The sequence below is a fragment of the Rhinolophus ferrumequinum genome, chromosome 14 (genome assembly GCF_004115265.2).
Source record: "Rhinolophus ferrumequinum isolate MPI-CBG mRhiFer1 chromosome 14, mRhiFer1_v1.p, whole genome shotgun sequence".
NCBI classification, from domain to species: Eukaryota; Metazoa; Chordata; class Mammalia; order Chiroptera; family Rhinolophidae; genus Rhinolophus; species Rhinolophus ferrumequinum.
In genome coordinates, this window is record NC_046297.1 from 41,238,501 (window position 1) to 41,253,321 (window position 14,821).

The 14,821-nt window shown below is 32.0% G+C and overlaps 1 protein-coding gene across 8 annotated transcripts in view; it reads left to right on the forward strand.

Annotated features, from left to right (window-relative positions):
• The window catches only part of VPS13B (vacuolar protein sorting 13 homolog B), a 719,992-nt gene that overhangs the window by 386,281 nt on the left and 318,890 nt on the right, over positions 1-14,821 (forward strand). For all 8 annotated transcript variants that reach the window (XM_033126656.1, XM_033126657.1, XM_033126651.1 and 5 more), the window contains exons 29-30: positions 2,154-2,562; positions 12,369-12,480. In XM_033126656.1, the coding sequence (XP_032982547.1) occupies positions 2,154-2,562; positions 12,369-12,480 (521 nt within the window). The remainder of the gene's footprint in view (positions 1-2,153; positions 2,563-12,368; positions 12,481-14,821) is intronic.

A 14,821-nucleotide genomic window follows, 5' to 3' on the forward strand; every position in this document is an offset into this window, starting at 1 on the left:
TAAAAGTTTGGGACCTTGTTTTTTCTAATGGTATAATATAGCTGAATATATTGTTAAGCTGGTTATTCTATGATGTTTTTAAGTAAATAAAAATGCATGTAATTTAAAAATATTAAGAGCAAATTATCACAATGGTAATAGTGATTCTCTTAAGCATTTATCAAATCATTGCAAATATTATTAGATGTTTTCTTAGCATGTGTAAACTACCTATTTCTTCCCCCTTTTTTTGTAGCTCAAAAAGAATTAAAGACATATATCTTTAGCATTATAAGAATTAGTCAAGTATTGTGTGCCTAGATTTAGTGTTTAATATTGCATCTGCACAGCAAATGCTAGTTTCTGCTTTGAGTTTTGAATTTTCTCTAGCCTAGTCTGGAAAAAGATGCCTGTTAGGTGGCTTTTATTTCAGTGGAATTTCTGTTCAGATTTATTTTCTTCTCTTTGAATGTTCATTAGTGTCCATTGGAAACATTCTTAATAATTTTAATACATATTCATGAAAAAAAAACCCAAATTATTATTAATGTCCTTTAAATTTTTCCTTTATCAGTTTTAATTTTATTTTATTAACATTACCTTGATTATTAGTGTTTTCTAACTTTTTATCTTAAATAGTATAAAATATTGATTATTACTGTATGAAAAGTTATAGTTATATTATCCAAATTCTAGTTAGTATTCATTTATTGTTTTCCTTTTTCCCCCTCTTATATTAAGGTAGGCAGGGATTCAGTAGCTAGCTCAGCAGGCAAAACTTTCTATCACAGGAGTTTACCTTTTAAGAGCACCTACATTCTATGTATTTAAAAATATTTTTTCCAAATCAAAACATTTATACATTGAAACACCCTTTATACTCTTTCCAGGATTCAAATGTTGCCATTAATGAAAAGTTGAGTTGGGTTATTTAGATTAATGGTTGATTCTACCCCTCTCCAATGCCCAGTTTGTATACCTAGAGACAGACAGTGTGGCTGTGGCCTCTTCCATTGGGGCCATACTACAACCAGCACCCTCCATCCACTGTTGTCTGCTGTCTAGCAACATGATGATAAGATTGGTAGTACTTTTTCTTGCTTTACTATGTTTCTCTTTATTTTGAACGTTGAAAGCAACTGGGAAGGGGAATCAGAGGCAGTGAGAAAGTTGGGACAGTAAAAAAAAATGTTCTGAGACAGGCCAGTTACATGAAAAATTATTATTTTGCACGTCCATTTAATGCTACTTTCCAAGTTTTTTTTAATAGTCAGAAAATTAACTTTAAAAAAATAACATATACAAAGCAAATTTTATCTCACCTTTCTTCATTTTACAGTCCAGATTAAAAACAAAATGAACAGGGGTAGCTGAATTGCATACTTTGTTTTCTCTCACCATGTCATGAGTGTTAGGTAACAACACGAGAGGAGGAAAATGGAAGCAAAAAGGTTTACTAGTGTTGGGATAACATAGACTCAGACATATTGCTGTTTTGCTACTTCTCAATGTTTTGTCCTGTTTGGGTGAATATATTTCCTTCTTTTTCTTCTTCCTAGTTCATTTTCTCTCTAACATTACTCTTTAGACCCTAATAGCTAAAGAACTTTATGAAGCCTTGAGAAGAGGGGTTAAGAATGTGAAGTAAATAACTGTAATTTCACATTGAGTAATTTTCAGAATAGGATTTTATGTACATTATTTGGTTCGAGAAACCTTGTTGAAGAGCTGTTTTTTTCACATGTTGAGAAATACAAAGTATGCACTTTAAAAGTATGCTGTTTTATTATAATTTGTACATAGTGTGCAATTTGAATATGAAAGTTAATTGGAAAAATTTTGTTACAAATACTGAAGTTACAATGACATAATTTTCACTCTCAATCAACTGTTGTATGTGTATTATAGAGTATTAAACCCAAAAAATAAGAGTTGTAGAAGAGTTATGTTTTGTTAACGGTATGATAGCCACTGAAAATAGACAAGTTCTAAAGGACAGATGTTTTATTTTTGTCATGTTATCATTTCCAGTAAACGTGTGTTAATTGATTAATTTAGTTATCACAATAGTGTGCTCATTAAGAGGTGTAGATATAATAAAAGAGATGATTTTGTGCTTTCAAATAGTTTTTTTTTAATGAAATATGTATTGTGATTTCCTTTTTCTGGAACAGACAACTGCAAAACTTCTTGATGGCTCTCATCAGCAGCATGGATTTCTCTCTTTGACATATACAAAAGCTGTAACAAAAAATGTCCGTCACAAGTTAATATCAAGAAATGAGCGAAGAAGTTTTCATAAGTTATCAGAAACTTTAATGGATGGTTCTCCTCATTTTCTTCATGAAATTCTTCTTTCAGCACAAGCTTTTGATATTGTCCTTTGTTTTCCTTTACTTAATGCCATTGCAAGTATATTTCAAGCAAAATTACTGAGGACCCAAAAAGAGAAAAGAAAATCTCCTGGTCAGCCCATGAGGACCCATACACTGACTTCACGCAATTTACCTTTGATTTATATCAACACAAGTGTAATCAGAATTTTTGTTCCAAAAACAGAAGAAATACAGCCAAGTATTGAAGGTATGGTCTTCAGCATTTTTTAAAATCTGATTTTAAATAACTTTCTTCTAGAGACATTAATTTTCTTTCTTTTTTTTTTTTTAAAAAAATGGTAGCTAGTTGTGGTTGCAGTTTGGTGTTTTAACAAGAAGTGGAGTACAGCATTAGGAATAGAGACAGTGGAAATGTAATGGCTGTATGTGATATCAGAGGGGTAGTAGATGGGGGTAGGGGGTTATCACTGTGTGAGTGATGTAAATGATAAATGTCTATTACATTGTTTTGTACACCTGAAACTAATAAACAAAAAATCTCATGAGAAAAAAAGTAAAAAATAAAAAGAGTAAATATGGCATAGTCATTCTGCAACTAAATCTTCATGAGATATGTCAGAATACTGGGTATGTTTTTTTTCTTAGTTACTAGAGTAGGAAACATGACATTGTTTTTCTTCATTTACTTTTGCTAGTAAATCTTATATTTTTGCTAGTTAATCTTATACTTTGTTATTTGTTTTACGTATTAAACTCAAATGCTGGGTTCTGTGTTCCTAAGATAACTAAAAAGTAGTTTAAAAAATTAGCTAAAACACCAAGGCTCCTATAGTTTCTTCTAGGCTTTTCGGTGCCCCCCAGAAATTAATCTAGGTTTTAAAATGAAGCAAATTGATAATCCCATTGCCTGCATCCACAAGAGTGAATTATAAAATTTAATTTCTCCCATGCTATAAAAGAATGAAGAACTTTAAGAATTTTGAGTGAAATTGTAACACAGTGGTTAATGGTATGGACTTCAGAGTTACACAGACCTGAGTTCAAATCCCAGCTTTACCAATTATTTACTGTGAAATCTTGCACAAATTAATCTAAATTCCTATGTGTAAAATGGTAATAGTAGTACCTAACTTGTAGGCTTTATTGATAGCTTGCTTTCAAACGGTAACTGCATAAGACTCTGCATGGTGCCAGTTCCATAGTAAGCTCTCAATAAAAGGTAGTCTTGTTAGAATAGTTTGTTCCTTTTCTTTTAAAGGAGGATTTCTGGAAGACCCACATTTTACTACCACTTACACCTCATTGCTTAGTCATATGGCTACACCTGCTGTAAGAGAGGCTGAGAAACAATCTTTACCTAGGTGTTAGTGTGCCCGGCTAATAAATTAGGGCCCTGTGAATTTGAGAGAGAAATGAGAATGGATATTTTAGGTACAGATCATAGTTTCTGCCACATGAAAACAGCAAAACTTTTTATTTTTTTTCTTTTAGTTATTAGGAGGAAGACTTTGTGTGGTCAGTGATGTTAAATAACAAAGTAAAGCACCTGGCTCCATTCTCTTCTCAAAGTCTAGTCTGTCTCTTGTTCTGTCTCACATAGACAGATGATCTTAATTACGGAAGGTATTCTGCCTAATATTATCAATAATTAAAAAACCCCAAAGTAGTGTGTTTTTTAACATTTCTGATAGTAAAAGAGAATATTTGCAGAATTTTGTAATTCTTAATTGCCAAGATGTCTAGAAATAAATTTGGTATATCATACTTATGGATTCTTAATACAAAAAGGTTCTATTTTTTTAATTCTAATTTTTTACTAGCGACTGCCATAAAATTGATTATTTTGGGATGTGAAATTAAAATTCCCCGCATATACTATATTTTGACAGTACTATACAGTTATTTTCATCTGTTCAGATAGTTTCTGGAAGCACATGAACGGTAAAGAATAGTCATTATTGAGTGATTACAAGTCACATGAGAGACAAACCATTAAGCAGAAAAGAGGCTGCACATGTATTGCAGAGGCAGTGACCTTTATGCATTTTCCTTATCATTATCTTTTATTATGTGAATATGTAATGAATGTTTAAATAATATAATTTGTATTAAAGCTATAAAGGTAAAAAAGATACCTATGTTTTTACACAATATAGTTCTCTGAGAACCAGCATGAGAATCATAATAACATTTTTTCGTAACCGTACAACACAAGAGGAATAGACGTAAAAGGTTACTGAGATTTTCAAACCATTTTTTATTTTCCAACTGAAAATAGGGGAAAACACTATTGAAACAGAAATTGTTTGGCTTTGTTATTACAGAAGATTTATCATTATTTTGGTAAAAGAGCCTGAGGTAGTGCATTACATTTAAAAAATAGCATCATATTGAAGTGTCTATAAGTTTTTCCATTAAAATAAAATTACAGGTATTTTTTTATGTAGATTAAATAAGAATAAATAAAATCTCATGATATCTCTATTATAAAAATTCTAATTTTTTTTTTAACAATTAAGAATTTCCACAAATATCTCTCTGGTTGGTATATAAACATTCATTTTTCTAACTAGAGTAAATTCTTGTAATTTTCACTTAAAATAAGATATGTTAGTAAGCTTTTGTGATTTCCTGAAAATTTATTGTGGATTATATTTTATGTTCTCCATTCCATAATTTCTGATGATTTTCATTTGAATGTAAACAATCAGTGAGACCAAAATTTCATTTAAATGTAAGAGTAACATGATACTGGAGGTAAGAGGGTAGGATGAGATAGAGAGTAATATAGGGAGAATGCTCTATGAAAAAATAGGGAAGGGTCATGCAGATAGATCAGGAAGTAAAGCAACATACCTGATTACGAAATGTTCAGGAATTACAAATGATTCTCAGATTGTATGACTTAGTTGGTCTCTAAATAATAATCTCCTGTTAACTCACCCTAAGTTGAGTCCTTTTTCCTCTAATTTCTCCTATACTATTTTAATTTAAGGTTTTATACCTTATATTCCACACCATAAAATACCAATATTGGTTACAAATACAAATAAAAAGAAGATAAACCAAATGTGTATGCTTTATCTCTCACGAAGTTTTGAAATTGGTCCTAGAATATAAAACAATATCAGTATATTGCTTTTTCTAGATGAGCCAGTCTGGCCAAGACTTTAAATAGATGTCCAATAGTGTTTATACTGGTAAGTCTTCCTGAAGCAGACATAGCTGTTCCTCAGTTTAATCTGCATTTAAAATTTGCTTATTTGTCTCAAAATATTTTGTCTATTTGACATACTGAATGCTTCTGAAGTCTTTGGTGTTTGTTATTAAAAGGGACATTTTCACAGTGAATTGCTCATTCCTTTTTATGGCTGAATGATCTTCCATTATATGGATGTACTACATTTTGTTTATCCATTCACCTGTCAGATACTTGGGTTGCTTCCACTTTGGGGTTAGCTGTGGTGAGTAACACTGGCATACAAGGGTATATTCAAGCCCGTTTTCAGTCCTTTGGGGTATATTCCTACTGGTGGAATTGCTGACTCATATGGTAATTCCATGTTTAGAATTTTGTTTTTGAGGAACCACCAATCTGCTTGGAAGCCACTTTGACTAGAGTAGGATATGTGGTATTTCCTGAATAACACTGATGTGCAGGCGTACTTCAGTCAACAAGAAGAGCAGTGAGCTGACTCACTAAGGGTGGTAGCACCTGTGCACCTGAGTACCCCTGCCATGAGGCATATGTCAGAAGTTTATTTTTGGTTAACTCTGGCTTCATTTTTCTATCATACTCAGCAGTGATTTATTGAAACAGGTTCTGTGTTTCTTTGATTTGTGCACATGTCAGGAGGAATAAGAATCTGGCTGTTTGAAAAAAGAAGAAAATAGAACACTTTTATTTTGTGTGTGTGTGTTTGTGTATGTGTGTTTTGTTTGTTGCTTTTGGCTTATTGTATTAACTAATACTACATATCACAATTGTGTTGATGTTGTTTTAAATTTCCCATTTAGCTGCTATAACTAGGAAAATTCCCATATGATTCTAATTACAAAAATATTTGCTTTGCTATCTTATTTAAATTTTTTTTCTGGTGGTGATTGTGGTAGGATTTTTAATGTCTAATTCCAAAATTCAGATGCCTAAGTACTTCCTAAGCAGGTTACTTTAAAAATGAGCATATTAAATGGGAGCCTATCATTATAGACATCTTTGGAAAAGGCAGTATGCCATATTCTCTGTGGACTTTGGATTAATTTTAATCCTTTGCTTATATGAACACTTTTTGCAGTGAACACCTTTTTAGTGGTATCAGTGGTATTTTTCATGACTTAGATGAGTATATCTATAGAATATGTTCCTAGCAAAAGGATTGTAAGATTAAAGGGCGTGTACCTTTAAAATATTAAGGGGTGTCAAATTGCCCTTTTAAATGGCTGAACCAGTTTGTATTGTTTTCTCACTCTTAACAGAGCTTTATCAATTTTTTTGGTCTTTTGACAGTCTCATTAATGAAAAGTGCACTCTTTTTTTGAGGAGTTGCTCCTTGATAAGGATCTTTTCCTTATCAGTTTTAAGAGTTCTTTGTGTATTAGGCCTTTTATCGAGTTTTCATTGTATTGCATATACTTTTTTTATTGGGGTGACAGTGGTTAGTAAAATTACATAGGTTTCAAGTGTACAATTCTGTAATGCATCATCTATTACATTGCATGTTGACCACCAGAGTCAGTTCTTCATGCGTCACCATATATTTGACCCCATTTACCCTCTTCTACCAGCCCCCTTCATCCTTACCCTCTAGTAACCACTAAACTATTGTCTGTGTGTGAGTTTTTGTTTCTTTGTTTGGCATGTGTCTTTGTTGCTTTCAGTTTTATATCCCACTATCAGTGAAGTGATACAGTTCTTAGCTTTTTCTGTCTGATTTATTTCGCTTAGCATGATAATCTGAAGATCCATGTTGTCGCAAATGGCACTATTTCATCTACACTGAAAATTATAAGACATTTTTGACAGAAATTGAAGAAGACACAAAGAAATGGAAAGACAGTCCTTGTTCATAGATTGGAAGAATCAACATAGTTAAAATGGCCATACATATCACTCAAAGCAATATACGGATTTAATACAATCCCCATCAAAATCCCAATGACATTTTTTAAAGAAATAGAACATGAAATCATCAGATTTGTATTGAACCACAAAAGACCCCAAATAACCAAAGCAATCCTGAGAAAAAAGAACAATGCTGGAGGTATCACACTCCCTGACTTCAGCTTGTACTACAGGGCAACAATAATCAAAACAGTATGGTATTGGCAGAAAAACAGACACACAGACCAATGGAATAGAATTGAGAACCCAGAAATAAATCCACATAAATATGGACAGATAATTTTTGACAAAGGAGCCAAAACAATGCAATGGAGAAAAAACAGCCTCTTCAATAAATGGTGCTGAAAGAACTGGACAGCCATGTGCAAAACAATGAAACTACACTGCCATCTGTCACCGTGTGCCAAAATTAACTTGAAATGCATCAAAGACCTAAACATAAACCTGAAACAATAAACTGCATAGAAGAAAACATAGGTACTAAACTTATGGACCTTGGGTTCAAAGAGCATTTTATGAATTTGACTCCAAAGGCAAGGGAAGTAAAAGCTAAAATGAATGAATGGGACTATATCAAACTAAAAAGCCTTCCGCACAGCAAAAGAAACTATCAACAAAATAAAGAAGCACCCAACCCAGTGGGAGAAGATACTTGCAAACAACGCTTCTGATGAGGGGCTAATATCAAAAATATACAAGGAACTCATGAAACTCAACAACAAAAAAACAACCCAATTGAAAAATGGGCGGAGGACCTGAAGAGACATTTGTCCAAAGAGGACATACAAATGGCCAATAGACATACGAAAAAAAACTCACCATCACTAGTCATCAGAGAAATGCAAATAAAAACTACTAGATGGTACCTCAACTCAGTTAGAATGGCTATCATCAACAAGACAAAGACTAACAAGTGTTGGAGAGGCTGTGGAGAAAAAGGAACCCTCATACGCTGTTGGTGGGAATGCAGACTGGTGTAACTGCTGTGGAAGGCAGTGTGGAGGGTCCTCAAAAAATTAAGAATAGAATTACCATATGAGCCAGCAATCTCTTTCCTGGGTATGTACCCAAAAAATGTGAAAACGTTGATCTGTAAAGATATACATGTTCATTGTGACCAAGAAATGGAAACAACCAAAGTGTCCTCTGATAGATTATTGGGTAAAGAAGATGTGGTATATATATATATATATATATATATATATATATATATACAATGGAATACTACTCTGCCATAAGAAAAGATGAAATAATACATACATTTTTTCATTTTTGGATTTTTGCCCCTCTGCGTGTGTGTGTGTGTGTGTGTGTGTGTGTGTGTGTGTGTGTTTAGGTGTCTATGTCTATATGTATATCTAAATATCTCTCTGAGATGTTGTGAATTGCCAGAATATGTGCCTATCCATAAAATACAAATGTAAAAATGCATGACAAAGTTTTAAAGGTTTTGGCACATTATACTATGTTAGATTTTTTGACACTCTTTCTTTTGTTGTTGCTACTCTTAATTCAAATGATCACCACCCATGAATAAGAAAATTTATTGCAGAAAACTACATGTAAAATTTAGCATTTAAACCATCTTAACATGTAGACAAATTTTTAAATGTGTATTTCATATGAGTATTGAGTGTTTCTAATATATTTTAAAAGATATGATGTGACTAAATAAGGAAAATATGCTTGAAACAGTATTTCTATTATAAATAAATATTCTAGTAGAATATTTAAGTAATAGTCATTTAAGTAATGACTAGTAAAATCTAGTAAGAGTTAAGAGGATGGTATTCTTTTTACTCCAGAAGGGCTTTAAAAAGTACTTTGCTTGAGTAATATATTTAACAAATTAATTAAATGGAAAATATACGTATAAATCATGTCTTAATGAGTGTGATAGCAGAGCTAAATGGTGCTATATCATACTTCTCAGCAGAAACTATTTTATTTAAAAAAATCTCCAAATAGATATTTATAAAAAATATCTCCAAACAATATGTTAGAAATGATTGGTAAACAAGATGCAACTGTATTTGCCATTAATATACATGACAGTCATTAGGTTACACATTTATTGAAACTTCTTTCTGTCTTCAACTGCAAATATAGCAAAAAACTAATAAAACCCTTTCCTGAAAGCTTTGTGTAGGGCTGTCATTAGTTATGGCTTTATAAGTACAGTACTTCACAGTGGCAAGTTCAAATACTATTGAGACTTTAGATGTTTAACTGTATTGAGTTTGTGTTGAGAATCTTAAAGGAAAGTTGATCTCCAAAACACTTTTATTTCATGTTGGAGTTAAGAAAACTTAGTTATAAGCAAGTCTTACTGTTATCTGACAATTGCATGCAAATTCTGCTCTTTATTTAAGCTTTTGGTTACTTACACAAGCTCACAATTTCAGAGTTGTTCATAGCCTTTTCTTTTTCAATACACTTCTTTTGCCCCAAGAAAAGATAAAATCTTTGAGTTACATTTCATGTTACGTTGAATATAAAAGCTTTTGATAGTTCATGTGTAAAATTCAGTAATGATAAGAAAAATATATTTAACATTGCAATATTTTATTTAAAGAAGTGGTATTGAAAGTCTGGTTTTCAACTGAATATTGTTTTCATTATGTGTAATTATTATCAAGATTCCGAATCTACAGGTGTTTGACTTCCAGCTTAAGCTATTTATTTCAGAATAGAGGGCTGTTTTTGGATCTAGTATGAGCCTTTTAGAGTTAGTGGTTCCTTATGAGGCTCAATTTTTAAAAATACAGTTAAAGCAAAGAAGGAAGGCATTCATTTTCATGTTGAAATGCATCTAGAGGGAACATTTCCTCATATGGTCCAACTATTAAATGCAGGTGAAATAAACCAAAAAAGGGAAGCTTATTTTTTCCAACTATAAAGTAACTGAAGAAGTGACTCAAAGCACTTTCTTGTATAAATACATATTTTTGTTATTTTTTCTTGTATCTCAAAGATACGTTTTGATAAGCGAATACTTTCTATAATAAAATTGATTATTTTAGTTTAGTTTGTGGATGATTTGTATTAAGTGCTTTTTTTATTATAACTTCATAGTCAGTATAATCTAGTGAGAACACTTTTGGCTCTAACAGAAACAGAATTCTGTTCTTGGATCTGGCTTTGTATGTAACACCAAGTACGTCATTTTTCTTCCATATGTACCTCATTTACTGCAGTGTTTCTATTACATTTTAGACTTTCATATGGTGGGTCATATCTATAGCCTGGAAGAACAGTTAGCAAGTACACTAATTGCACTTTTGTGGTATGGTCTATTCTAAAGGCTTATTATTTATTGTTTTAATTGATGCCTTCTGCTTAATCAGAGGTTTTACCCACATGGAACTGTTTGATAAGCTTGGCGTAAAATGCAAGATCTGTGAAATGTAAACAATGTTCATAGTATAAGGACCTATAATAAAGACAGACCTCTAGTCATTTGAAAATTGTCCAGCTGCATGAGAAGTGGTTTCCTATTAGATCTTTTTGCTGTGGCATTTAAAAGTGCTGTCTGTTTGGTGGCATCCATATGCTAATATTTATTATGATAGCTCATCTCTTTTTTTCCGTATTGCTGCTCTTCTTCCCTCCAATCTCCTTCCATTTGCCACTCCCTTTATGTACATCTTACTCCATTTCCTTCTTTTCCTCACTGAACATCTTTTTTCTTACTTTTTCTGATTTTCTTAATTCTGATTTTCTTTTTTAGTCTAATCTAAGTCAGACCATACTAAGCGTACTGCTGAAGCAGCTGGAACTAATCTCTTAGCTTTTGCATTCTTTGAGCACCACAGTTTGGGAAATATGGATTGTATGCCTTTCCTGGCATGTTCTGTTCAGGATATTCCTGAGGTCTTGCAGCCAGTCCTTTTCTGTTCCATGATAGTTCTTTGAGAGAAATTATGAGTTTTAATATATATTTTCTTCAAAACCCAGAAAGTTGTACATTGTTAACAATTTTTAAACATTTTCAAATAATTTTTAAACAGCTACTACAGTAGAATAATCTGTTGGAAATAAAGGGAGTAAAATTTAATATAAATTAATAAGGCCATCAAGAACCCTTATCCATTTCAAACAGACCTGAGAAAAGACATTGAATTAGTTGGTGATTTGTAGAAAAATTGTTGAACTTTGTATGATGAGACCATATGGTAAAATATTATTCAGCATAAAGGAAAGAATCAGAATTGATATATCTTTTTACCTTTTATAGTTTTCTGAGATACTTATCTTAGTTTTAGATTCCATTAGGAGGTAGAACTATTATATAGGTGTGAAATTACTATTTCTCAAACAATTTCACAGTAGTAATTATTAAAATTAAAAAGTGTCTAGAATAACAAGTTGAAATGTCCTCATATTATTAAGCACTTGTTTTTTTTCCTTTCTTCAGCATTACAGCCATTATATTTGTTTTAGATTTTGTGAGATTTTACAGCTAATAATAGTGCTGTACCTTTGTGAGTGTGTTTGTATGTTTATTATTAATCATGGAAATTGAAATGGCTTTGAGAATTTGTCACTAACTTTATGGTATCCTTTAATATATTTGTAGACAACAATGCAATGTTAAAAAGCCAAGGGCTAAAAATCACTTGGGAAAGAACTAGATAAACATACTGCTTTAGTACTCCTTATATATGTTTAATATTACATGTTTTAATGTTGGCGTGGAGTTTTTTTTAATTACCATTTTAATTCTGTATAGAAGAAAACCAGTTAGTGGGACATAAAAGAAATAGCTAAGAAAAGCATCAAATATTTTTATTTTAAGCATAATTTTTTTGTTGTCCGCATTTTCGGTTTATTTTAATGTATCTCTACCCTTTTACTCAAAGATTTCTCCTTACACATGAAGCTATGTACAGATCCACTGTATACCTCAAAATCTATTTCTTTTGTTACAGTTAATCAGGCAGCAAAAGAAGACACCATGGTTTTGAAGATTGGCTCGGTTGCTATGGCTCCCCAGGCTGACAACCCCCTTGGCAGATCTGTCCTCAGGAAAGATATTTACCAGTAAGTGTATTTTCTTATGTTCAATCTTGCAACAGTTTCTTCCTGCAAAGAAGTACACTGATCAATAAAACTTGCTTAGTGTGGCCTGTAGAAATACTTTTTATTCAGGACCTTTTGATATTTAAAACCAGGTTTTTCTGATTTTCTTCAGTTGTGGGTTTTTAAATTCATTCAGACAAATCAAGTATTTCTGTGAAGTGTTGATGAATAACAGAATGTATGTACCAAGTCACCATAAAACTGAAGAAGCGCAGTTTGGAAAATTTTAGCAGACTTTAAATTTGACCAAATCTCTACTCACATAAGAAAATGAGGTCCTCTGTAGGACTACCACATCCTACTATAGTCATGTTGTATCAAATTGAAGCATTTCTTAATTTAACTGTAAGCCATTATTTGAAATGTAGGACTGTGGATGTCATATGGATCAAAGCTGTAAAGAAAAGCAAACTTCTAAGGAGAAATTTCACAGTAAACACTTTCTGTGGAAATGCCATGCTCTGGATTTTGTCACCGAGTATTTGCAAACCACACCAAGCATATATGGACAACTAAACTGGTGAACATATGTAATCAACATGATAAAAATAATATATCATTCGTACTGAAGTTGGCAGGGCTGCCAGACATAAAAGTACAGTTGCAAATAAACCAAGTGAGAAAAGTCGCAGAAATACAGATGAACAAGTGTCTTAGTCTTCCCTCTGGTCTGTTGGTCTGTTTTTCAGATGTTGTAGTCTCACTCTTTTGGAAAATAAATTTCTACTGTTCTCCAATAAATGTTACTACTAGGAAAAGATTCTGATTTTTATAATACATTTACCACCTAGAGGGTGATAACTACTTTAAGTGGATGTGAGGATTTTATTTTTCTAAAATTTTTGATATTTGAAATGATATTTTTTTCCTTTAAATTATATATCACGCGCTCTTTCTTGTTTTTTTTCCTTCTTTTTTTTTTGGATAGTTGGTAGTATTCATATATTAAATAAATTTTTATTTGCTAGCTTATATAAAATAAAGTCTTATGATGTCAGAACTGAAAGAGGCTTTAGGAATTAGTCTAATTGAAATTCCTTATTTTATAGATTAGGAAACTGAAGATCAGAAGTATAGTTGTCTCTAGTCAAATGATAGAGCCAAGATCACAACTCACATTTTTTGATTCCTTCAGTATCTATGGAAAAGATTACAGTAGAATCCTTTCTGGATGAAAATAATTTAATTTTCTAACATTTGGAAATTCTTTCAGGTGTATTTATCTTTTCTTTTCACTTCAGAAGTATGTGGTCCTCAAAGAGGCTCCTACTTTACTTTTGGTGAAATATGTTTCATATTAAAAGACCTTATCACCATCAATAAAGAGAACTGCTGAGGTACTTCTTTTTCTCCTCTACCATGTACACTTTCTGGCTCTTCAGCAGTTATTTGGGAAGATGTGGCTTTCATATTCCTGCTGTTATTGCTTCCTTACCTTTGTCCTTCTTGAATTTTCTTCTTCATCTCTCTCCTTATTTACTTGGTTTACTGTCTTCATAACTGATTTTTTTCTTACCTTTCTTCCTTCATTTTTTTACTTTTTCTATAATTTGTCTTTTCTTTCTATCTTCTTTCCCTATCTCATTTCCTTCCCGGTTTCGCTACTTCCCTGTTTGATTTCTTTTATAGAATATAGAACTATAATGCCAAAAAGTAAAATTAAGTGTAAAAAAGTATATTAACTCTTTAGAACATCAAGATACATAAAAATAGGTACATAAAAATACATAATAGGTTCTTTATGTTTATAAAGTAAATGCCCTTACTTTCTTTATACAATTGACAAAACCAAGGCACACAGAATTTTTACATATTTTGCTAAAAGTATATACTTATCTAATGACAGAGTATTTCAGAATCTATTCCTTATGCATTCCTTTCAGAATTCTTTTAGAATTCTTTTTTCTAACGTTTAGTCTCTCCCTTTGATTATATTATTTAGTCATTTCACTGTCCTGCTCCCCTTTCCATATGTTTTTACTTCCTCTTTCTTTTACTCTGCTCTTTGTGTTTATTCTTTTTGTCTTGAGTTTTCTAACTTCTTCAACCTGATAATTGGAATCTGTCAAATCCCACAGCTAACATAGTTGATGGTGAAAGACTGGATGCTTTCCCCCTAAAATCAGGACAAGACAAGGATATCTGTTCTCACTACTTCTATTTGGTATTACTCGTATACTGGAGGTTCTAGCCAGGGGAGTTAGGCAAGAAATGGGGGAAAAATGCACTCAGATTTTAAGGAAGAAATAAAACTATGTCTTAGATGACATGATGTTACATATATAGAAAATTTTAAGGAACC